This window comes from Hippopotamus amphibius, chromosome 1 (assembly GCF_030028045.1).
Source record: "Hippopotamus amphibius kiboko isolate mHipAmp2 chromosome 1, mHipAmp2.hap2, whole genome shotgun sequence".
NCBI lineage: Eukaryota > Metazoa > Chordata > Mammalia > Artiodactyla > Hippopotamidae > Hippopotamus > Hippopotamus amphibius.
Genome location: NC_080186.1, coordinates 215920658 through 215946783, shown reverse-complemented (window position 1 = coordinate 215946783; position 26126 = coordinate 215920658). Strand labels below are relative to the sequence as shown.

The 26126-nt window shown below is 43.6% G+C and overlaps 1 protein-coding gene across 10 annotated transcripts in view; it reads left to right on the top strand.

Moving 5' to 3' along the window:
- Positions 1–2710: 2710 nt before the first annotated feature.
- Positions 2711–26126, top strand: part of PDE8B (phosphodiesterase 8B) — a 232277-nt gene continuing 208861 nt past the window's right edge. For all 10 annotated transcript variants that reach the window (XM_057740698.1, XM_057740746.1, XM_057740679.1 and 7 more), the window contains exon 1: positions 2711–3049. In XM_057740698.1, coding sequence (XP_057596681.1) covers positions 2711–3049 — 339 coding nt within the window. The remainder of the gene's footprint in view (positions 3050–26126) is intronic.

Genomic DNA, 26126 nt, shown 5'->3' with positions numbered 1-26126 from the left:
AACCACATTCATAGAGAAAACACTGAAAAAGTAGACATGGAGCATGGGAAAGCATGGCTCTTAATGTCAGAAAAGGCTGACATTGATTGGTTAGCTCCATGAAGAATAATGACTGCAGTGGGTATATATAAGCGAATCACAGAGAAACTTTAGGAATGGTTAGCTCCTGACTTGACATTGCATCAGGGATCGGTATGGAGACTAGTGCTTTTGTAATTTAACTCTGATGATGTTCGCCCAGATTCTGAATGGTCCCTTGGAAGTGGGCAGATGGCAGCCATTAGGCTTAACCCTATTTCACGTGAATGACTGTCCCTATATCTAAGTCTTGACCATTTAATGTGCTATTCTTACAAACATGGAAAGGGACAAGGAAGCATGGAAAGGAATTGTGGTGGAAGCTATGATGCCAGGAGAGAAGGACTTACGCCTCCAGCTGGAGGAGTGCTGCCAGCAGATTGCTCTCTGCTCAGCAGTCAGTCTCATAGGGGATGGCCTCAGCTGAAGAGAGCCACCCAGCCCAAGGCCACTGAGGTGGCCTGCAAGTAACTGCTGATCCATGTTAGGGTATAAAGGCCTATCCTCCTAGATGCATTCAGGGCAGCTCTGAAGCTTCATCCAGTTTCAGAATTTTCCCTGCACGGTTGCCTGAGGCTTTTACTGAGGCTGTATTCTAGCCCTGTTTCTCCCTCTGCTCCATCTCCACCCTCCCACCTTCCCTACTTCCCTCCCTCCCTCCTTTCCTTCCAGATGTTGATTCCAAGAGTATTTACTCATAAACCTTATGCCTGTTAAACATGATCTCAGAATCTGCTTCTTGGGGAACCCAACATGCACGGAAATTTTATAAGCAATTTGCCTGTCCATTAGAAAATATAGTGTAGACTTTTTCTGCATTAACTAGAGATAGATTTTTTTTCATGTCATCAAACATTTTTTTAAAGAAATCAAAAGTTGGAAAGTTGTAGTGTTAAACTGAGAAGAGAAATAGAAGACAGGTCAGATTAGGTTCGTTAGACTAGGTTAGGTTAGTTCTTTCTCCTCTGTATATCTGAATTTGAGATTTGGGGCGACACCTCGCTTCTCTATGAAGGTTAGAAGCTGTCATTTAAAGTCTTGATCCAGTCATTCCCAAATTTGATGTTATGGGGAGAGAAAGGGAGGGAAGAACCAAAGAAATTATTTCAAATTGGATACTTCTTTGTGCTTTGCTTTGGGACTCTGTTCTTGCCTTTGATCTTAAAAGCAGCGATGCTGTTGAGTCCTTCCTTGGACCATCCATTTCTCCTCTGTGATGCTGTGGCGGCAGGCAGGAATCACTCAAAGAACCAATGAATAAATGGGCAGTGGTGCCTAGAAGCTCTAACCCAGACTGCACGTGCGGGAGAATGATAAGCAGCGTTCTTCTGAAGGTATTCTTGCTCCCCTCGAGTGAAGCTGTGTATCTCACTCAGGGGAGTGCCGGGAGGCAGTTTTGACTGCTCAGCCTGGAGTGTGAGGCAGAGCAGTGGACAAAGGGAGGCTGGATGGAGTAGAATCCAGGGTGAAATTTTAGTGACACCCAAGGAAGAGGTGAAAACTCTGAAGGAGAAAGCCAAGAACCACGCGAACAGCCTCCTTCTGTCTTTCTTTGGATCTTAGGGGAATTTGTGTGTTCAAGTGCTTGGTCCTCTGCAGGGCCTCCAGTCCCTTGGCATGACCTCCAGATGATGAGTAGCCATGGAATGGACTTCATCTGAAGACTGGGTCGCCATCCAACTCAGCCGTCAGACTACGTGGGGAAGCAGGGGACGACAGAGGCATGAATTCTCTCCTTAGTGCTCTGAGTGTACTGGGAGGCCAGCAAGTCAGATGGGTGGGCATAGGGTCCCTACAGGGCGTCGTGGTGTTTTGCTGGGAAGTTACAACGTGTTCCTGAAAGGCCAGAGGCTTATTGCGGTGCTCCCAGGGCGACACCGCCTTTCGGGGCCGGCCCAGGGTGTGTGCTCTGAGGGGAAGAGGGGCTGGGGCACCGGAGGGCGGCCCCGGGACGGGTGCGGGAGGGACGAGGCCTCTGGACAGCGGAGGAGGGGAGGGCACCGAGGCGTGCTGCCCGCTGCCGGGCCCCGGGGCCCCGGGGGCCGAGCTGGGCGGCGGGCACGCTCTGCCCAGCCCGGGAGAGCGCCGGGAGCGGCGGGCGGGGCCCGGGCGGCGGCGGCGGCGGCGGCTGCGGAGCGGGGGCGCCGCGGAGGAAGGCGGGCGGGAGGGAGGGAAGGAGGGAGGGAGACGCGCGCGGACTGAAAGTAGGGAAAGAGGTGCAGGCGGGCGGGCGGTGCTCCGGCCCAGGGGCCGCGGGAGCCCGGCGAGGTCGAGCTGGGCGGCGGCGCGGGCCGAGGGCGGAGGGAGGGCGGAGGCGCAGGGAGCGCGTTTGGGGCGCCGCGGCGGGGAGGGTGGCGGCCGCCGGTGCGCGCGGGGCGCTGTGTGTGCGCGCTCTCCCGCTCGGGGAGGAAGATGGCCCAGAAGGGAAAGTTGGGGTGACGCGCGCAGCCCCGGGAGGCTCGGCGGGGGGCGCCGCGGCGGGCCCGACGGAGCGGCGGCCAGGCAGGCCGGGGGGCGCGCAGCCCGGGCGCCGCTGCCGAGGCGCCCGCCCCCTCACTGCAGGTGGCCACCGCGGCGCTGGGGCCGGGCGGCCGGGGGCGCGGGCGGGCGCGCGGGGGAGCCCGGCCGAGGGATGGGCTGCGCCCCCAGCATCCACGTCTCGCAGAGCGGCGTGATCTACTGCCGGGACTCGGACGAGTCCAACTCGCCCCGCCAGACCACCAGCGTGTCGCAGGGCCCCGCGGCCCCCCTGCACGGCCTCTTCGTCCAGACCGACGCCGCCGACGCCATCCCCCGGAGCCGTGCGTCCGGGCCCCCTGGTGCCGCCCGCGTCCGCAGGGCCCGCGGTGAGCTGGGCAGCGGCAGCAGCGCGGGCTCCGCGGCCCCGGCGGCGACCACCTGCAGGGGCCGAAGGCGGCACTGCTGCAGCAGCGCGGAGGCCGAGACCCAGACCAGCTACACCAGCGTCAAGGTAAACGCCGGGCGCCGGCGAGGGCTGGTGGGGGGCCGCCCGCCCCGTCCGGTGGGTCGGGGGCCCTGGCGGAGTTGAGTGGCGGTGACGCGGTTGGTTTGGGGAGGTCGTCTCTAAGGAGGAGTTTACTTTTCATTTGGGGGGGGGGTGATGAGGGCCCAGGAGATGTGAGCATTAAGGACCCTTGGAGGGGTCCTGGGAGCTGGTTCTGGGGGACCGGATGGAGAAGGAAAGCAGGTGGGCTGGCCCGTTTCTCACTGCGGGGAAGAAGGCTGGACTGGGTCACCTCAGGAGGAGGGGTGGGCATCATTGAGAGCGTTCGGTGGCGAGTCCCATTGAATGAAATCTGAGCTCCGGGCTGGATTTGCGTGGCTCTTAAGGTGAATGGTGCAGACTCAGTGCGACGGGAGTATAGTGCCCTCGAGTTCAGATTTTCACCTGGAGACACCAGCCGGGTTGCATGGAGCCTCAGCAACAGGGACTGAAAGCGGGGGATTTGTGAATGAATGACAGTGTTTCTGTGTTCTGGAGGGGTGGAGGCAGGGAATGGAGGTAGAGGACCTGAGTGGTACCTGTTGTTTATCACTTCTTTGCGTTGGCTGCGTCTTGGACGTAATTGAGAGAACCGGGTCGTGAGTTTGAAGGGTGGGCCGAGCTACAGTGAGGGGAAGTGGTTTTCCGTGCAGTGCAGCTGTCTGAAGATGATTCATTCTGCACATACGTCTTATCTTTCAGGAGAGTGGGATTTTGAGGAACTAGAAAAAAACTAAGTGATGAAAACAGTCACTACATATTTCTTAATATCAGAAGAAAAATGATTATTTTAACAGTGCCCTCCTGTGTGTTCTCAAAATACCGTTAAATCCAAGAGCTTTTTCTTTGTGTAAATCTGGCCACTGGGCCTTTTATCCTTATAGCAAGCGGAAGGACAGTGGCACATCCCACAGTACAGAGGAAAAGAAATACATCTCTATGACTGTTAGTGTAAGATAGAATCACAGCTTTCACATGGTCGGTAAATTACCAGGAATCGTTCCACTGATTATTTGGTAAAGGCACAATTGTGTATTTAATACTTGAAAAGTTATTCAACAATTGGCCTAGTGTGAGGAGGCTCCTAGTCTTCATTGGATGAAGTCAGCTCTCATTGGAGGGGTGAAGAGAAGGATGACATGTGCTTACTTCAATCTGAAAGAGCAAAAGCTTCTTTTAGTGAGCTTGCTTTAACAGCAGCTGATTTTGTATCATGAAGCTTAACTGATGTTTACTTATAGTTGTAGAGTCTGTGGTAATAATCATGTAATATAATATGATAATATAATCATCATTATAATACATTCATTGAGCACCTATGTACCAGGTATAAGCTTTCTCTTCTAGCTTTTGAATGTTAACTGTGTATTGATAGCATATCCAAGAACTAGAGACCTGGATTCATGACAATACAACCTACTAATTGAATGTTTGTTATAAAGGCATGTGTAGAACACTTAACTTTTGTTAAGTTCCCCCCCCACACTGGTTCACGTAAAGTTACCATTAGGAGTAATTTCCAGGGATTAAAATGTTATATTTGGGGAAATAATTAAATTGGGATGTTATCTATAAAGACTATACTTTTGCCTTCTTGTTGAAAAGGAAATTTGAAGACATGAAGCAATAGTTCGGAATGGTGGCACCTTATGAACTCTGTGATACTCTTTTCGGTTTGCTTAAGAGAAATTGTATATTTTTGCCTTTCAGAGTAGCAAGAATCCCAGTTTAGTACCTGGCAACTCTAGCTACTCCAAGTTTGTTCAGTGAAAGAAAGAATGATGAATGAACTCATTCTCTATGTCTTAGTACTTCCCTCAAGAGGCTACTTAGAGACCAAATGAAATAAAAACTGGAGGGAAAATGATTCCCAATTATTAGCAGCTAATATGAACTTGTATAAATATCATTGCTACTTGGCTGAAGTGTAAAAGGCTTGACCTGGATATGAATTTAACTTACTTTATCAACCAGATTTCCAAACAAGAGCTTATTTCATTCCAACCCATTGCTGGGAATGTTGGATTAAAACTGCTGGTTCAGTTTATGCAACACTAATTTGCATGTGTAGAGCTCAGAAACTATAGATTTGAAATTAAATTTGAGACCAGATTTATTATTTATACAAATCACATATAATTATCACAGAATTGGGTTAATATATTTAATAGTATCCTTTTAAGACATATGACTGACTCAGTGTTACAGTATCTTTTTCAATTTTCACATGTTCCATGTTCTTTTTGGGAATGAGGTAATTTTATAAAGACATTACTTTCCTTTCTTTTTAGAAGAATTCTTCTGCCTTAAGAGTTTGAGACAGTTGCTAGTCATGCCCCTCCCCCCAACACATACCCTCCCTTTTCCAAAATGCTCAGGTGGAAAAGTAAAGTCTTTGCCATTTGGTCTTGTTTACAGTGATGGTAGGGTTGTAATAGTTTTTTTTTTTTAAACTTCCCCTTTGTACATCAATAATAAACCATATCTTCATTATCTCCTTGGTCTCTAGTATTCCCCAGAGTGCAGAAATGTGTACTTGATTTCTCTCTCTCTTTTCTAGCAAGAATTCATCTCTTTAGGCTTTTAGAATGATGAAGCATTATGATGTCAAACATGATGTCGACAGGAATCTTCTTGAATACCTAATTTACCAAAAAAATGATAAACATTAATAATTCATGTGGACTATAATGATATCATGTGGGTTTCCATTTCTGGTAAGAAGTTAGGTTTGTCTTCCAATTGCTGTAAAAATGCAACTTCCTAGCAATTTGTCTCCCTCTTGTTTGCCTTTTTAAAAATAGTACTCCAACAGGAGAATCCTGCAGAATGCTCACTCCTGATAGTGTGCCAGTTTTGTGACTCTTGTTCAGAAATCCTCAGAGGGGATGGTGGAACCTCTCCCTGGGAAGATCTGGGGATGCTTACAAGTCTTCTTTTCTCATCCCAGCTATTGTGGCTGAGGAGGCATCCAGGACTAGGCAGCCAGTTGTAGAAAAGAGTCTTTATCGACAGTTCAGTCGGCTTGCAGCCATCTCTGTGTAGGTTAACTAATTTGTGGATCAGACACAGGAGGTTCTTAGTTTCCGAGTGATTTTATGCTGGTCGGCAGCCTTGCCGGTTCCCCCTTCCTCCTCTATTCACTGTGCTCACTTATTCATACAGTCAGTGTTTGTACCAGACTCTGTTGTACTAGGGATTCAGGGAGTATCCCCGAAGTTTGGTAAGCAAAGCTTAAGGAGGATGGTCAATCTATTGCAAAAGGGTGTGCCTAAGCCAGTGATTGGTTACTTCTGTGTGATCTGTTCCATGGCTTTCTTTTTTCTTTATAATTTATTGATTGGCAGCATTGGGTCTTCGTTGCTGCGTGTAGGCTTTCCCTACTTGTGTAGAGTGGGGGCGGCTCTTCATTGCGGTGTGCGGGCTTCTCATTGCGGTGGCTTCTCTTGTTGTGGAGCACGGGCTCTAGACACACGGGCTTCAGTAGTTGTGGCACATGGGCTCAATAATTGTGGCTAACAGGCTCTAGAGCACAGGCTCAGTAGTTGTGGCGCATGGACTTAGTTGCCTCGTGGAATGTGGGATCTTCCCGGCCCAGGGCTCAAACCTGTGTCCCCTGCATTGGCAGGCAGATTCTTAACCAGTGCACCACCAGGGAAGCCCCTTTCCATGGCTTTCTGAATCAGTGAGGATAATCCCAAGTTGACTATATATAAAGGGAAAATAAATAGATACTTTTCTGACCTTATGGTAAATAATGAATGAGATTTTATTTCAGGGAGGGACAGAGGTATTTCGGAAAAAAAAAATCATTTTTGTTTTCTAAGTCAGTATTCTGAAGCTTTAATGTACAATCAGCATTACCTGGAAGGCTTATTAAACTACAGATTGGTGGGTCCCACTCCTAGAGTTTCTGATTTAGTAGGTCTTGGGTGGGGCCTGAGAATTTGGATTTCTGACAGGCTTCTGAGAGATGCTAGCTTTGCTGATCTGGGGACCACAGTTGAAGAACCACTGCTTTTAAATGAATTAAATTCACTGTCTGTTGGCCAGATGAATTAGGTGTGGCCACCTCCAGCAGAGTGTGTAGTACCATATTGCATGTATTTGGAATACTAGTCACAGCCCTGCCTTCATCTTAGTTTACTTTTGTAATGGGCCACCTGTCATCTCTATCCATGAAGTCAGCCTTGAAGGTTGGCTGGAAAGCCTATAAGTGGAGAGAGGGCTGGACCACGTAACCCACTCTGGTTTCTTGAGGTTCGACTTCTGCTCAGGATCCGTTGGGATTTGCAGGTCCTGACGTCTTGCTCTGTCGTCACAGTCCCTCACATGCCTCTAGCCTGCTGCGGCTGTGTCCTGCATGCTGGGAAATTGTAAGCCAAGGGAGGAGCTTAAAACAGGGGCTGATGTGACATCACAAGGCTCATTTAGTTCTCAGCTCTTAGAGTTCTTGCTAGTCCTTTTCACCGTGTTTGTTTATTTGCTTAAATTTTAGTAAAGCCCTAGTTTATTTTCTGCCATAGCTCATTTTGTCACAATTTAGTCCCCCCCCCCCACTTATTCCAACATATGAACTCTAATCATTGAGAAAATTTTCCTAATTTTCCCTGCTTTCTTCAGTAGTTACACTAATTTTTAAGAACTATCAGATAATTCTTCCTTTGGATTTTGGTAAATCAATCCTCAATTCAGAAAGTAACAGAGCAAGCCACTACTTTTCATAGGTGATGCTTTTCTTCTGAGTCCCACCTTGGTGGACCCAAGGCAGGACTTGGGCCTCAGCAGGACGGGATATGCTGATGGCAGCCGGGCAGCTCCTGTGCTACCAGGTTATAATGGGTGAAGGCCAGGAATGAGAATAGGAGGGAGGGAGGGAGCCCTGTAGCACCAATTGGAAAGTTCAGGGTCTGGGAAACCAGCAGGGTTGGGGAGGAGCAGGTGAGTACTTCAGGGCCAAGTGGGCAAGTAAAATCTAGAACTCAGGGGCTCTGAAATGTGACAGCTGTTGAACTGGGTTGAGACTTCTGGTTGGGTTAAAAAGTACCTAAGTGAGGCAAAACCAACCAACCAGGCTTTCCTGGCACCTGATCACATGGTGTCTGCGCAGGAAACAGTGCATATCCACAAAAGTTTAAGAAAGAGAATCTAATGAAGGGACTGTTTCAGATGTGTTGGCAAGATGAAAGGAGATCAGCAAATGATGATGAAGCACCCTAAGACTAGAAAAAGAGCGTGCTGTTACCACCTAGAAGAAGCAAAGGAGGGAATGGTTATGGGAACCTGAGAAACCAAGCCTATAGGACAGGGAAGCCCCCAGAAGCTGTGGTCTCAAGGAAGAATGCAGTGACTGGAGGCCTGTGGCCTGGCAGGGGGAGCCAAGGGAGTAAATACCTCCATCGTATTGTCCGCCTTTTCATTGATCTCCAGCTGGTAGCATCTTTGTCCAAACACATTCGGAAACCAGAAGGCAAGGGAGCCCATTGATCAAGGTTTTCCAGAACAGGGGAGAATATCCAGACAAAGCCCCAGAAGGTCCTCTGTAACCAGTGTTAAAATTGTTCAGCATCATTAGAGATACCCTGGGAAACTCAAATTGAGATGGGTAATTTTGATCTTCTTCTAAAATAATGGCATTTGTTAAATGGCCTCTCAATTTATTGTCTATGTTTCCTGTCTGATGACTAATGATGTTAAAGTATGTCCACTTATCTTGTGTGGAGACCTCCAAGATATTGCTGAAAACATCTCCTCTTTTCAGTTCACTCTCTACTCTGACTCTGCTTAGACATGTTCTTGGTCAGCTTGGGCTGCTGTAACAAAATACCATGAACAGGGTGGCTTAAACTACAGACATTTCCTTCTCCCTGTTCTGGAGGCTGGAAAGTCCGAGATCAAGGTGCTTTGTGAGAGCTCTCTTCCTGGCTTCCAGATGGCCGTCTCCTTGTTGTGTCCTCACATGGCAGAGAGCAAGCAAGCTCTGGTCTCTCTTCTTCCTCCTCGAAGGACACTAATCCCATCATGGGGACCCGACCCTCACGACCTCACCTGAACCTAGCTACCTTTCAAAAGTCCTGCCTCCAAATATCATCAAGGTTTAGGGCTGCAACATAGGAATTTTGGAGGAAACAAACATTCAACCCATAACAGACATGTTTCGATCATTTTCTCTCTTCCGTGCTCACTGACCCCTCTCCCCATGATCTCAGAGCCCAGATGTAAGGGGTGGGCTGATAGCACTCTTTTAAAGTGAGAAGTTCCCTCACTAGGAATCTAGCTTAGCCAATTTTTTCTTTTGGTCAGTTTTTACTTTCTTGCTCTCTACACCTTCTAGCCACAGCCTTAAAACGTTAATAAATGAATTTTACTGTGTTTATAAGATGATATTTTCACTCAAGAATATGTACCTTTAAAGCATTAAGAAAATTAAAATGTGTTCAGGAGTTCATTTTTAAAAATAGATGTTACCTTACTATATATAAAATAGATAATCAACAAGGACCTACTGTGTAGCACAGGGAACTCTACTCATGTTGCGGTTGTCTCTTGTTTCCAAGGTGATTCCAGTTTTCTTATGTGGTTTGTACATTTTGAAACAAGGTGTGTAGAATAGATCTAGTAACACTAGCTATTAAAGTCTTGCTATTTGTGAGTACTTTATATACATTGTTTTACCCAATCTATATAAAAACACAATGAGCTACGAATTATCATTCCCATTTTACAAAGAAGGAAAACAAGGCTGCAAGAAGAGTAATACATTGCTCACGGTGGGGGCTGAAATTCGAATACAAGATTGCCTGAATCTACCTCCAGAGTTCTTAACCACTGAGCTTTATTGCCTCTCACACAGGCCTGAAGGCCCAAGTGTGGCTGGTACTGAACTCACAGTTATTTAGAATAGAGTGGTAGGTGGGCAGGTGGGGAGCAATCAGAGGGCCTTGTGGCTGAGGTTTTTCCTGTTACAGATCCACTGTCACCCCCTTTATTAGCTCAAACTGGAGTGTTGTTTTGAGGTGAGTGGAGAATGTAAAATGCATACAAAATTGGAGAAGCTTTGGTGGAACATGTTGCCCAGTACACGCCACATTGTAAGTATTGTACAAATATTAGCTGCTGATTATCTTCTGGTTGACATGATTTCTGTTTGGGTAATTAAAATGAAATTTTGCTTATTTAGATTTAGATATTTTTGAAACACATAGTTGGGTTTTTTTGTTTGTTTGTTTGTTGGCAAGCGTATTCCACTTTCAAGCAGATTGATTTGGCCAATGTAGGTGACTAACTGGATTTATATATAGACATGTGACCCTGAAGCTTTGGAAACCGCTGGGTGTGGTCTGCGTCAACTGGATTTCCAAAGGAGATGACACAGTAGAGTCTTGCCAGTCAAAGCCCCAAGCTGGTGTTTGGGTTCCATGACTGTTGGACCTGCATAAAGCTTCTGCCTTTAAGCTCAGGGCCTTGGTGTTATCTTGAGGTGGTTCCATGTGGAATTCTTCTTTCGTGTAAATGTGTAATCTGAAGCCTTGGTCTATAATTGGGCATAAAGCCATTTTGCAAAAGCTCTGTTGGTTTTTATGTTGTGGTATTTCAGGTGCCATCAGATGTAGTATATTGTTGGAAACATGATACACTGGAAGTCTAACACCGTTTCCTCCTACAGGGGAAAGGTATAATGATTAGCTACAGGGATCCAGTTGCCAGTATGAGTCACAAAAAGAAGGGAAGACCCTGAATTTTGGAAATTTTTATAGGAAGGCTTTTTAGTTACCTATCATGCAGGTTAACATGGATAAAAAGAGAAATGGCATTTTCTGACGTCAGGACCACAAATAACATTAAAGCTCTGGACCTAGAAGTTGATGACAGGGTAGATGGGGCTTTTGTCCTCTTCCGAGTTCCTGCTGAGGAAGCTTCCAAAGCAGGGGCCACATGCAGAGGCAGGGCCCAGTGTGTGAAGGCCAGTAACGACCCAGCGGCCCAGACCTCACCCGCAAGGGATCCTTTGAAGCATTTTCACTTTCAGCTGAAGAAACTGATTGACAGTCTTGGCCTAGAGCTGGGTGACTATGAGGAAAGCAAAAGGTGCTCCACTGGGTGATGTTTCAGAACCGTCAGTAGTGTTTTGAACTGAGCAGTGACTGGAGCTAAACGTTTCTCTTTTCCCCATGATCTGATACAAACCCTGGCTACAGTATCTCCTTTCCAGAGTTCCCTCCAGAGAATGATACCCAAGACAGTGATGGCCAAATAGAGAACAGAGCAAAGGATCTGCCTTGTCAGTGGCTGGGCAAGCAGGGGTGAAGATTGCCTGGTGCATACTCTTGGAAGTGGTGGCTTCTTTAGACCGGAGGCTTAGGCAGACAGGGTTGTGTGAGGCTTCCTGCCTTCTTGCTCCCAAATCTATAAGGCAGGGTCTGCAAAGCCAATTCCAGGACTCCTTACACACCGGACTGCCACAGGCACTTCTGCTCCTGTGGTCAGCCTCTCTGCCTGTGTACTCAGCCATATGTAGAACCCAGGTGAGCTGCCCCCTGGGTGAAAGGCCAGCACCCCTGCCTGCAGTGATCTGGCCCACTGGGACAGTGAGATGTCAGGACTGACTGACTCTGATAGTGGAGCTTCCTTTATCCCTGTGAGGGGAAGCTGGTGAGGCCCTCCTGGGGGCCACGACAAGGAGGAGTGTTGCAGGCATATTTTCTCCTCCCCTTTGTTGGTTGACGTTTTCAAGAAGGGAGAAGGAGGAGGAGCACAAGACTAGACCCAATTCTGTGTGTCAAAGGTGAGAACGTTGAATCCAAAAAAAGAATCAGGAAATGCTTTAGATTAATGTAAAAGGTAACCCTCACTCATATATGCACATTATATGGCAAACATTCAGTTGGTATTGGGAAAGGGTTTTCATATAGAAACAATGTTATACGTGGCATTTAGGTTTCTAGGTTAGCCCAAAAAAAGTAGTTAGCCCATTATGTGGCTGCAAGATATTTACAGTGTTGTGAGAGAAACATAAAATTGAATTGGAACCAGCGTTTCGTTTGTACGCATGTCCTTTGGGAGAAGCGGGTTTAATTAGAAGGTGACAAAGCAGATGAGGAAGAACCTGTGCAGTTCCCTCAGGGAGTCGTTATCCTAAGTGATCCTTGGTGTTCTGAGGAGGTGAGGGGCTCAGGTGGTATTTTCGCCCCACATTGGTGGTGAGAGAGCTGGGGTGCAGGGAGCTCCAGTGGCTTGACCAGGACCCACAGCTAGGGACTCAGAGAGCAGTGCCACTGCTCTTTTCAGTGTGCTGTTTCACCTTCAAAAGCAGTGAAGTGTCTCATTTCTTTTAGGCACGTATTTTCTGTTTCCTCTACAAATATTTGTCTGTATCTTTAAAATCTAAGAATTCTTTGTTTTAAAAAGCCATAAAACCATTATACACCAAAAATTTAATAACTGCTGTCTTATTTCTGTCTGCTATAACAAAAATAGAGTAGGTGGCTTATGGACAGCAGAAATGTACTCTTCACAGTTTGCAGTTCTGGAGGCTTGGAAGTCCAAGATCAAGGTGCCAGCAGATGTGGAGTCTAGTGAGGAACTGCTTCCTAGCTCACAGACAGTCATCATCTCATTGTGTCCTCACATGGAGGAAGGGGTGAAGGAGCTCTCTGAGGTCACTTTTATGAGGGCACCGATCCCATTCATGAGGGATCTACCCTCATCACCTAATCACCTCCCCAAAGTCCTACCTCCTCATATCACATTGGGGGTTAGAATTTCAACATATGAATTGGGGAGGGGCACAAACATTCGGTCCATAGCTGCTGCTTAATATCAATCACATTTTTCTAATTGTCTTATTATTTTTTACAGTTTGTTGGTATCCAAATAAGACTCACTCACTGCGATTGATTGTTTTATCTCTTAAGCCCCTCTTAATCTATAGGTTCTCCTTCCCTCTCTCTTTTTCCACTTGCAGTTACTTTATTGAGGACCCTGGGTTGTTTGTCCTGTTGATATGCCCCCAGTCTGCTCTTTACTTTCTGCGTTCCCGGCATGTGTCTAACATGTGTCTCTGCCTTCTGTGTTTGCTAGAAACGCGTAGTTATTTTTAGAGGTTTGATCTGATTATGTTCAACTTTGGGGGGTGGAAGTGAGGTGAGAATACATTTTCAGTGAGACTGTGTTCTTACAGCAGGAGATACACGTTTGGGATTTTTTGTTCCTTAAGTTGTTTGTTTGTTTGTTTGTGCTGTGATTGTCTTTTTGCTATGATGCTAACCAGTATGAACGAGCTTTGCTTACATCTGTTCATCATTGGGGTTGTCAGATGGTGATATTCTTGTTCCGTCCCTTCCTTCACTTGTTAGCTGCAACATCTCTAAGAAGAAAAACTTTCCCTCATCAGTTAGTTGGTTTCCCTGGGATACAGTTTATATGGGAAAGGCAGGTTAAATGCATCAACCTTCCCTCTTATTTCTAGTTTTCAAAATAGTGAGTTGATTCTCTACCATTCTCCTAAGGTAACAAGGATGTTTCACTTGTTCCTCTGTTTGCTTGCTTAGTAATATTATGAATCAATTTGGTTCACACATGTACTTTCTTTAAATTGAAGTTTGGTCGATGTACTAATCGTATAAGTTCCAGGTATACAGGATGGTGATTCACAATTTTTAAAGGTTATACTCCATTTATAGTTATTATAAAATATTGGCTGTATGCCCGGTGTTGCACAGTATATCCTTGTAGCTTATTTTAGCACATATACTTGATGTCTGTCAACCCATCGCAGTTCTTATACTTGGATGCTCAAATTGTCCATTTTTGGCTGGAGGGAGCTTATTTAAGTTGGCGAGGCATTTTTTTCTTGAAGAAAGGGTTCCAGCTAAGTTGACTAAGTTATGTCCTTCTTCGAAAGATATTCTTTGTAGCTGCGGCTTGCTGACCACCTGGAGGTGGAGGCATGACTTGGTATCTGTCTAGCCATCCCTAGTCATACCAAGCCTCAAACATCGTGGAGATTTTGAGAGGAGCCATGGCACAAGTCCTGGCTGCAGCTCCTTTCCTGTAATTTTGGTGGCTACAAAAAGGCAACCTGGTGTGAAGGAAAGATACTCACTGGCCCAGGCATGAATATCCAGCTCTGCCCTACATAAGTGCTGTGGCCTTGGAGACACTGCATAACACCTCATAAGGTAGGAATAATACACTGTCCAAAGGATTGGTGCAGCTATAACAGACGTACGGTCCCTGTAAGCCTTCTAGGTACTCATGAATGGTGTGTGTGAGTCTCACTAAGTCTTTGAAATTTGGAATGTATTTTACACTTAACAGAGCATCTCAGTAGAATCAGCACATTTCAAGTGCTTAATAGCCACATAACAGCTATTATAATGGAAGAAGCGAGGAAGAAAGTAAAACTTCACGAGTTCTTTCTTTTCCGTTTTCTTCTTTTTAATTGAAGTATCGTTGGCATATGATATTGTATTAGTTTTAGGTGTACAACATAGTGTTTCAATATTTATATACATTATGAATGGATCACCATAATAAGTCTTGTAACCATCTGTCACCATACAAAGTTATTACAATATTATTGACTGCATTCCCCGGGCTGTATATTATATCCTCGTGACTTACTTTTTTATAACTGGAAGTCTGTACCTTTTAATCCCCTTCACCTCTTTCACCCACACATGAGTTCTAAATCAAGAAATTACAATTTGACATTGTCACTCAACAAGAAGTGCAGCTCACTGGTTGTGCTGGTTTATTTGTCTCTTGGTTCTCAGCTCCATTCCTGCTTTTCCATATTCTCCTTTGCATTATCTGGGGCTAGAAGCCTGCAAACTGAATCTTCCAGACTTCTTTGCCAGCTGGTCTACTCTTAGATTCTGCAAGGAGGAGGTACTGGTAGGAAATTGGGATGTGGGAGAAAGGAGGAGACAACAGCAGTGGCTCCTGCTAAGTGGCAGTGGTACAGCTTTCACAGAGATGGTGCCAGCATCACTGAGGAGTACAAGTGTGGGCTTGTGGGTACCAGCCCAGGGTGTTAACAGTTTCTGGTCTCTGAATGTTACCCTTTCGTCTTCTGTTTCTCCAGTTTATCTCCATCTTCTTTTTGCTCTTTTCTACCTTCCAACACCTTGTAAACAATTCTCTACACCAATTTCCCTCTACTTAATATATGTGGAGGAGTTTCCATTTTTCCTACTGGACACTTGGGGTCTCAGGTCAGAGAGAGCTAGGTTATAATCTCTGTGCCACTTACTTTGTTCTGTGGCTTAACTTCTTTAATTTTTAATTTCTTCCTTTGTCTAAGGAGGATCGTAGAAGTAACTGCCTCAAAGAGTTGTTTGAAAATGATACACACACACACACGTTGTTAGTTTTGAACATAACTTTCAATACGTGTTAACGACAGAAACCAATTTTTGAAGGCTCATCATTTAACATTTTTTTTATTATGGAAAAGTTCAAATGTATACAGAAATAGAATAGTATAATGAAACTTCATGCAAACATTACCCAGCTTCAACAGTTATAAAATTAAGACTATTCTTTTATATATACCACCCACTCTCCCCCTACTCTGGGATTATTTTAAAGCAAATCTAAAACATCATATTATTTCAGCCGTAATCACTTCAGCATGTAACTTTAAGAGATAAAGACTGTTTAAAAAACAACTATTTAAAAAATTAAATATTTGCTTGGTATCATCAAATACCAAGACAATGCTCAAATTTTCTTAATTATCTCATAAATGTCTTTGTTTAAAAAATGCTGTTTGAATCATGGTTGAAATGAGACCCACCAGTTGCAATTGGTTGATATGTTTCTTAAGTATTTTTTAGTCTATAGGTACCCCTTTCTCTTTCTTCCCCTTAAGATTTGTTTGCTGAAGAAGTTGGGTCATTTGCCTGGCAGAGTTTCCCACAGTCTGGATTTTGCTGATTGCAGTCTGGTGGTATCAGGTACCACATTCTTCTGGCCCTATGTTTCCTGTATATTGTCCGTTAGATCCAGAGGTATATTGGTTGGTTGGATTCAGGCTTATTTATTCAGACTTCTTTATAGGCTAGTGTTGTGTACGTCCATCAGGAGATGTATAATGTCTGGTTTTCTGTTTTTGTGATTTTCATGTTCGATGCCTAGGTCCATTAATTCATTAGGGGTTGTGAAAGCCTGTGGTCCATTCTTTCTACAAAACTTCTGGGATGCTTCTATAAAGAGAAACTCCCCCTCATTAGCTATTTGACTATCCTGAGTTCATATGGGGAAGATGGGGTAAATGCTTGAGACTTCTCTTTTACTTAGCAATTTTCAAAATAGTGGTTTGATTCCCTAGCATCCTCCAAAGATAACCAGTGATGTTTTTAGTATTGTTATAACTTACCAGTTTATAAATACTAGCTGTGTCCCAGTCGGTTGCAGTTATTGTTCTTACTGATGCTCAGTTGATCTATCTTTGGCAACTGGAAGTAGCCATGTTGTCTTCTAGTTATCTCTGATAGATCGTTTGCCTGATGGTGTGACAGGATGTTCCAGTTTCATCATGTCTATCCCCTGTTATGGAGTTAGTCATTTCCATCAGGAACCTAATTCTTGTTATTGAAAGATGGTACTTAGAGACATGATCTGGGCAGTGGAGTGATCATTGCTAATGGATGGGTCATTGTCTCCTGGCTTTTTAAAGTGGACATAGACAGAAAATAAATGTTGTTAAAGACAAAATGCACCATAAGTTTATACTAACACTTCCGATTCAAATTTAGACCTTTTCTTTAACCTCATCAGTCTTAACATTATTTCCTCTTCCCGTGACATAAATCCTTAACAACACCAAGATAATTCTTCATTTGTTCTATACCACAACAAACATATAACAGTCTCAGAATCATCACTGAAAACAGTTTAGTATTTTTTCCCAGTAATTTTTTACATTAGAGTATATCCTACTGGGGATGAACAGGCAAATTATTGTGTTTTAAGTCATTTGAATGTTCCTTTTTACGTAGCAATCCTACTAACAGTGAAACGGTGATTATTTCAGTACAGTTACACTCATTTGTTTCACTTTACTTTTGATTTGGTATTTTTAAAAATTTGATGTTGTTATAATAATATAAATTATTTACATGTTACAAACTAAAGTCTTTATAATGTGGTATATTCAGAGGTTTAGATTTTATCCCTATCTTCTACATACTGTGCCCACCATCAAAAAGTAACTGTATTTAAAATGTTTGTGATTGTCATAACATTGTTTTAATTACATACAACCATGTTTATATCCTCCATTTCTTAGATAAATGGTAGTATACTAACTCACTTTCCCGCATTTTACTTTTCACTTAACAATATATCCTAGAGATCACTCCACCATAATTTATAAAAATGTTCCTCATTCCTTTTTATAGTTGGATAACAGTCCATCGTGGCTGTACAATAGCTTATGCATCCAGTCCACTATTGATAATTCTGGGGTTATTTTCATTATTTTTTGCTATGATAACTGTTGCTGAAGAGAATGGTTCTATGCTTATATCTTTTCATATTATGATGTCTTTTTTTTAGTGCAATAATAAAAATTATTTTTTTTTCCAGAAAGGCCTTATTTATCTAATCTGGGACATTAATTTCTGCTCATGATATAGAGAATTTCATTGGGCACTTTAGTTCTCTAGAAATTGTGAGATGGTGATATAGTTTTTGCTCAAGCTCAAGTGTAAAATCTCCAGCAGAGGGTTCTTTGTGAGTAAAACCTGCTTTTTTCTGCTTTTACCAGCTATAGTTTCACTTTCATGGAGGTGTGAGATCTTTGAGTAAGATTTTCTAGAGGAGGTTGGTCCTCTCAGTGGTAAATGTCTGTTGGATACTGTAATTCTCCTCACCTTTTCATGGCAGCAAAATGGTTTTGGAAGAGTTGTGACTGCCTTTTCACCTTCACTTCTGCCTCTCCACTTACCTTAAAATTCATCAGTTACATTATCAGTAACCCTGTAAGCACCCACAAGGGACTCAGCATCACTGATTGTTTTAAAGAATTTCCTTGCCTCTTCATAAGGACTTAGAACACAATTAATACCTTATCTTAATTTTTAATCAAGACCTAAAATCAAGTTTTTTTTTCCATTTTAGAAATTGAATACACAGATATATTTTTTTTGTATGTTTAAAAATATGATTCTCTTTTTGTTCTAGAATCACATATCTGATCTACAGACACTTTTCCTAAAGTGTTTTTTTATGTTAATGTCATTTGTAAATGGATCTTGTTTTTTTCCTCACGCAGATGTATCAACTTTATCAATGAGCAATGCTTAGGGTAGCTCATGAGTTGTGTGTGAGTAAGTGTGATGAAGTTGGGCAGGGGAAGAAAGAGAGAAGCAGAGGTGCTATCGAGAGAGAGCAAATATGTATCAGAATGGGACAGATTTGGGGGGTGCAGATTAGAAACTGAAAGATGGAGAAAGTGACATAAAGAGTGGGTGTGTGCCTGTGCATGTCCAAAAGAGATACTCTTGAAGGTAGAGTAACTTTATTGTGTGTCACTAAAGAAGAAAGAATTGTTTACCTGCCTCAGTTTAGGAGAGAAAAGCAAGGTTGGGTCACAGTTCCCCCTGTTGGCCATCAGGTGGTGCTGTCAAACTAGGGCAGCTTGGTTGTCAAACAAGCAGACGCTTTAGGGTAGATTGGTTCAATTCAACAACAGTTCATAAATATTTATTGAGAGTCTAGCTGAGCATCAAGCCCCTGTGTTAGACTTAGGATACAAAGAGGAATAAGATGATCCCTTCCCTAGGGAAGTTTATATTCTAGTTGGGATGGAGAATGACACACAAATAGCTATAGACATACCTGGGAGATATCTTGAATTCAGTTCCAGACCACTGCAATAAAGTGACTATTGCAATAAAGCAAGTCACATGATTTGTTTGTTTCCTAGTACATATAAAAGTTATGCTTATACCATACTGTAGTCCAGTAAGTGTACAAAAGCACATCTAAAAAAAAGTACATACTTTAATTTAAAAACACTTTATTGCTAAAAACATGCTAACCATCAGCTGAGCCTTCAGAGTCATCATCATTTTGCAGTTATAATACTGACGATCTCTGATCATAGATCACCATAACAAATATCATGTAAATTTGAAATAGTGCGAGGATTCCCAAAATGTGACATAGAGACATGAAATGAACAAAGGCACTGATAGACTTGCTCAATACAAGGCTGACACAAACCTTCAGTTTGTAAAGAACACAGTATCTGCAAAGTACATAAAGTGAAGCACAATAAAATGAGGTATGCCTATATTTATTGCTATGTAAAAATACCACAGATTAAGTAGCTTAAGATACACACATTCATGATTCATTTCTGTGGGTCAGGAATCAAGGCACAGCTCACCTGTGTTCTCTACTTCAGGGTCTCTTACAAGCCTGCAAGGTGTTGGTTAGGGCTAGGTCTCATCTGAAGGCTTGACTGGCTTACTTACATGGTTGTTGGCAGGATTCAGTTCTTCAGTAGCTTTTAGACTGAGGGCCTCTGTTCCTTGCTGGCTGTTGGCCATAGGCTACCTTCAGGTCCTTGCCATATGGGCCAATCAGACAGCATGCTTCATTGAAACCAGCAAGAGAGACCATCTTTTAATTAATTAATTAACTAATTAATTTGGCTGTGCTGGGTCTTAGCTGTGCCACGTGGAGTCTTCATTGCTGCCTGTGGAATCCACATGCGGGATCTTCAGTTGCATCATGCAGGATCTTTAGTTGTGGCATGCAAACTCTTAGTTGAGGCACGTAGGATCTAGTTCCCTGACCAGGGATCAAACCCTGGCGCCTTGCATTGGGAGCATGGAGTCTTAGCCACCGGACCACCAGGGAAGTCCCAAGAGAGACCGTCTTTTAGTAAGATGGCAGTCACAATCTGTGTGTCTTAATCATAGGTTTGACAGCCCTTCATCTTTGCTGTATTCTGTTGATTAGAAGCAACTCACTAGGCCAGCCCACACTTGAGAGGACGGGATTCACAGGGGTATGAATACTAGGCGGTGGGAGTCATTGGGGGAGATGTTAGAGTCTACCTGCCATACAAGTGTTTACTGTAGTTAGCTTATGTCTGAGAGAAGTAGGGTTCCGCCGAAGCAAGAAGGAAGAGCATGTAACGCACCCTGGCATGGAAATGGCCTCTCAGATAACTTGCGAACTTGAGTGTCACCTTGAGCAACAAATAAGGATTAACTTGGTGTGTAAATGGTAATAGGGAGAGGAGGAGGGAATTTTAAACAGAGGCAACAGGATGCACAGACACGGGGGCGGGGCGGGTGACATCGGATGGTCTGTCTGGGGGCCCCCATCCAATAGTTTACTGTAAACCGTGGGGAGAAGACATGCAAAAGAGTCTGACATATAAGGCAAGAGTCAGTTTGGGGGTTTCCCCTTTGCCAGGCTGAAAAATGAGGACTTTATCAACGAGTTATGGGGAAGGTTTTAAGCAGGGTAGTGACATAGGGTTGTGGTTTCTTGACCTGGGAAGACTGTGGGAGATTGATTTTGATAGCTTTTACAATAATTTAGGCAAGAGAGAAAGAGGGCCAGGATTAAAGGAATGGCAGTAGAGAGGAGGGAATACATTTTTGTTGTTTAAATTAGGAAGTGATTTGATGTTTGGAAGAGGCAGGGGTGGGAGATGGAACAGTCTGGAGTGATGCCCACGTTTTGGCTGAGTTTTGTCAGAATATCCTTGCTGGGGGCAGGGGAGAGAGAAATGGGAACATGGAAAGGATGGGTGGAAGGAAGAGGTCTATAAAGTGTGTTTGTAAATTTATGTAGGTTTGTAAATTTAGAGGCTGACTGCAGGAGAGCTTAACTCCAGATATTCTTTACAATGTTTATATTCTCAAAGTAATCAATGTAACTATGTAAATTTACTTTCTAGTCAAACCATATGCCTCAGCGATGGGAGATAGAATCGAATACAGAACTCATTTTCCTTGCAAACGGTTTGAGGAAAGAAAAGCTGGTGTTAGAATTTTAGGAAGCCTAGACCACAGGTAGGGAGCCCCTGTCCAGTCCTCTCTGGTGCTTGGAATAGTATAATCTAGCAAGTACTACTCCAGAACACTTGGTACAAAGTGTCATATCATTGACTTTTTCTTCGAGTTGTAATTCATAATATAAAGTTCACCACTTTAAAGTATACAATTTAGTGATTTTTTAGTACATTCATTATGTTGCACAACTATCACCAACGTCTAATTCTAAAATAGTTCCATCATACCCAAGAGGAACTCTATACCTTTTAGCAGTTAAGTCCCAATTCTTTACCTCCCCAACTCTTAGCAGTCGTTAATCTATTTTTTTGTCTCTATGGATTTGCTTATTCTGGGCATTTCGTATAAATGGACTCATATAATATGTGGCCTTTTGTGTTTGGCTTCTTTCACTTAGCATAATGTTTTCATGGTTCTTCTGTGTTACAGCATGTATCAGTATTTTATCCCTCTTTATTGTCAAATAATATTTATTGCATGGATATACACATTTTGTTCATCCATTCTTTCATTGATGGACCTTTGGGTTGTTTCCACTTTTTGGCTGTTTTCAATAATGCTGCCATGCACATCCTGTACAGGTTTTTGTATGAACATATGCTTTCATATCTCTTGGGTATATAGCAGGAGTAGAATTGCTGGATCATATGGTAACTCTGTGTTTAACTTTTTGAGGAACCATCAAAGTATTTTCCAATGCAGTCACATCATTTTACATTTCTACTACCATGTATTTGGCGGCGGGGGGGGGGGGGGGGTGGCGGTGTGTGTCCGTTTTTCCACATCCTCGTCAACACTTATTTTCTGTCTTTTTCTTTTTTCATCTTTATTGGAGTATAATTGCTTTATGATGCTGTGTTAGTTCCTGCTGTACAATGAAGTGAATCAGCTATATGTATGCGTATATCCCCATATCCCCTCCCTCTTGAGCCTCCCTCTCACCCTCCTTGTCCTATACCTCTAGGTCCTCACAAAGCATCAAGCTGATCTCCCTGTGCTCTGTAGCAGCTTCCCACTAGCTATCTATTTTACATTTGGTAGTGTGTATATGTCAATGCTACTCTCTCACTATGTCCCAGCTTCCCCTTTCCCCACCCCCCTGTATCCTCAAGTCCATTCTTTACCTCTGTATCTCTATTCCTGCCCTGCCACTAGGTTCATCAGTACCATTTTTCTAGATTTCATATATATGCATTAGCATACGGTATTTGTTTTTCTCTTTCTGATTTACTTCACTCTGTTTGACAGACTCTGGGTCCATCCACCTCATTACAAATAGCTCATTTTCGTTCCTTTTTATGACCGAGTAATATTCCATTGTATGTATGTGCCACATCTTCTTTATCCATTCATCTGTTGATGGACATTTAGGTTGCTTCCATGTCCTGGCTATTGTAAATAATGCTGCAGTGAACATTGTGGTACATTTTAAATTATGGTGTTCTCTGGGTATATGCCCAGCAGGGGGATTGCTGGGTCATATGGTAACTCTATTTTTAGTTTTTTAAGGAACCTCCATACTGTTCTCCATAGTGGCTGTATCCATTTGCATTCCCACCAACAGTGCGGGAGGGTTCTCTTCTCTCCAGCATTTATTGTTCCTAGGTTTTCTGATGATGCCCATTAGAGACATTAGGTGGGTGTGAGGTCGATCTTATTACGGTTCTGATTTGTATTCCCCTAGTGGCTAAGTCAGGGTTGTTTTAAAGAATTAAACAAGATATAACAGGTAAAGTCTGATATGAATTTGGGTCTCAGTTCCATGCTAGATTCAGGGAACCCCCAGAATAACTGTGTTAGTGCCCCTTGTCGTTTTTATTTGCTTGTAGCCTTTTAGTTCAGGAAGGCAGAGCACAGGCCTAACTCCCACACTGGGCTTTACACTCATGTAGTATATCCATATACCCAAGTATGCCAGAATGCCCTGTAGATTCTATCCCAGAGCTCTAGAATCACAATCTAACGGGCCTCAGCCTGTGCATTAGAAAAAAGCTACACATGTGAATCACTGCCCCAGTTCCTAAGAGAGATAATTAGTAGGACTTTGAGGAAAGGCAAACAACTTGGGGTTAAGTGGCACTTTCTTTTGCTGCCACAGGAGGCGCCATTGAGCACGTGCTGTTCAGATCTCCCAGTCACACCTGAGAGGGTTGGTCACCATTTTTACAAGTGCAGAAACTAAGGTTTGGATTTGGTTCAGCAGCTTACTATCAGTGAAATCTTTGGAAACACTAGAATTAAACGTAGGGTCAGGTTTCTGGTTTGGGCACAATGAGTCACACAGTGTGTGTTGGTTCTTGATATTTGTTTTGCTCATTTAGAGGGAATGGTGGTAAAGATAATTCCCAAATGGTGGCTCATGCAAAATTCATGTGCAGTTGCTTTGAAATGCGTATTCTACCTGCTCCTGTGAACGCAGTTGCAGCTGCCGGGTGTGGAAATTCCCAGTGCAGCAAGCTAAACAAGCCAGGCTGTGAAGACCCAGCTGAAAAGGACTTGGGCGAGGTCTGTGGAAAACAGCCCTTCCTACTTTTCCAGTTCTTCTTTTGGTTAAGTAGCATTGCTTTGTAGATGGAAATAAAGTTCCTAAGGAAACATTTGTCCCTCTTTAGGCTGCCTTTTCCCTGATTATAGTGGAATGAATTGGATTTACGCTTGAAAGGAGGGAATTTCAAATCACCTTCTTTTCTAGCTTCTTTCGTATGATGATCAGAGGAGGTAGGAATGATAATAACCGGTAACAGTGTTCAAAGGGAGCTGTGTGACAAACGATTTTGCGACATGTTAATTCAGAATTGATTGCAGTTGTCAAAGTTGCATCAGTCAGGTCCCTGGGGAAACAATTCAACCCAGATGGTTCTAATGAAAAGACTTAAATGGAGAGAAGGTGTGAGCAGAGATTAGGGAAGACGAGAAACAGTGAGGTGCCCCAACTAGCAACCTTGTGAAGCCCTCACCAGCTCTAGGGCCGAAGGGGCCAGGAGAGAAAAGAGCATTGCGGGCCATGGGGCCCTGGCAGGAGCTGTGCTCAAGATGGTACAAGCCATTGCCAGGCCGGGGCACCGAAGCAGGGAGGAGTGGGGAAGAAATGCCCAAACCTCAGGTTCCCCTCGCCCTCCACTGCCTTGCCAATGTGAAGCCAGCTGGGAAAGGAGGCTGGTTGTGCAGGCTGCAGAGGGGAGCTTCCCAGGGTACGGAGCACTGGACGGCGGTGGTGGGTTGCAGTTGGAGACCAGTTTGCACAATAACCAACTGTTTTACAGTGAGCACATTCTATTTTTTGTTAATTTTAGAAGGTGTTATTTGGAGAACCTTGAGAAATAGTACAAGTATAGAAAAACGTCTGTTTCTTGTTTTTAAAAAATTCCACTCTATTTCACGTTTACTCCTGCAGAAGCTTCTTATCTTTTAGGTGGTAGGTTTGTTATGAAGTCTCTTATTAAACTTTGCACATTTTTTAAATTTTCCTGATACATTGGTGCATATCATTATACTGTGAGCCTAAAACAGAGGGTGCCACGCTTTCATAATTGGCAGAGGGTGATTTTTAAATTTCCCTTTTCAGATGAGTGCGTAGATATTAGTGAATTATTCTAAGGTTGTCACTTGTCTTCAAATCAAATGAATCAAAGTGGAATTTAGTTGAGCTTTTTTGTAGCCCCTAGCTGAGGGGAAGATGAGATGTGTTAAAGACATCCAGATAGCCGGGTATGTCTCCCTGCAGACACAGCTGGGAACTGTTCTGCTTCCTACACTGATGAAATATGCCAACTTGCAATGTTGGTGGTAACCGAGTGACCTGCTTTCTCTGTCATCCTGTGTGTAATTCTTCTAGGTCTAAGTAAAGGGCAGATGAAGGTCTGTGTCTCTGGGTGCCTATGGGGTTGCTAGGAAATGGTTTTCAAAGTGCTTCTTGGTGATGCAGCAGGTTGAACTTTTTTGTGAAGGGTTGTCATGGAAACCAAGTGCATCATTGCCTTGTCTGACTAATTTATCTTTTAATGATAAAAAATTGTAATCCAGGTTAAGGGATTAAAAATAATGAAATAGTGAAAGAAGAAAGCCTGTAACTTCAAGGGGAATGATGCTGCAAATAGCACATCTTTTGAATCTGAAGATTTCACTGGCAGTGTAATTCATGTTGGTCAGGGCTCAGCTGTGTGAAGTGATGGGCGCTAATCAGTTTGTTTTCCTTCTTGTCTTTAGAGTAAGAAGACCATGATTTCACCCTGTGGCTTTTTGCTGTGGGGTTTTATTACCAACCCCAACTCCTGAGCTTTTAAGTGAGGTGGAAAGCAGCGCTCCCACACTGAGTGCCAGCGAAGTTGCCGGGGTCTGTTCCTTGGTTGGTTGATTGGTTTTACATCTCCCTTACCCTCTGCAGCCCCCTGCCCTCAAGAACAGACCTGTGGGGTGACGGTGAAAGCCCTACTTGCTCTCTCTGCTAAGCACCCAGATACCCCTGCTTCCCTGGGAGCAGATCCTGGGGCAGAGTCTGCCCTAACCTCCTGTGGTAGTTATAAGGGCCCTATAAGGAAGAGAGAGCCTCTTCTTCTGCAGATTGAGGACAGAACCTCCTAGCATTGTAGGTATGATGAATGCTGCTGGTATTTTGATCACTGGCTTATTAGGGTAAACTTTTAAATGAAAGTACTTAGTCAGGATAGGAGAACGGAACTGAAAAGAGACTTTATACTGTGTTTAGTGGTTCACCTGCCTCTATGGAGATTGAGCTCCTGGGATTTCATTTCCTACTCCCCAGCTGTGTGTGTGTGTGTGTGTAATAGACTTTTGTTGCAGTGAAATAAATCTGCATGTATAGACCTTTGCAAAATATCTTTTATTAATATTTCCAAATTTAATATATTTGAGTTTTTTGCATTTAAGGGGGAAGAGTTTGACATGAGTCCTTAGATTGACAATGGAAACAAGCCAATTTAAACAGGTATTTCACTGAGCAGCATTTAAGACCCAAATCTGTTTTCATTCCTTCCTTC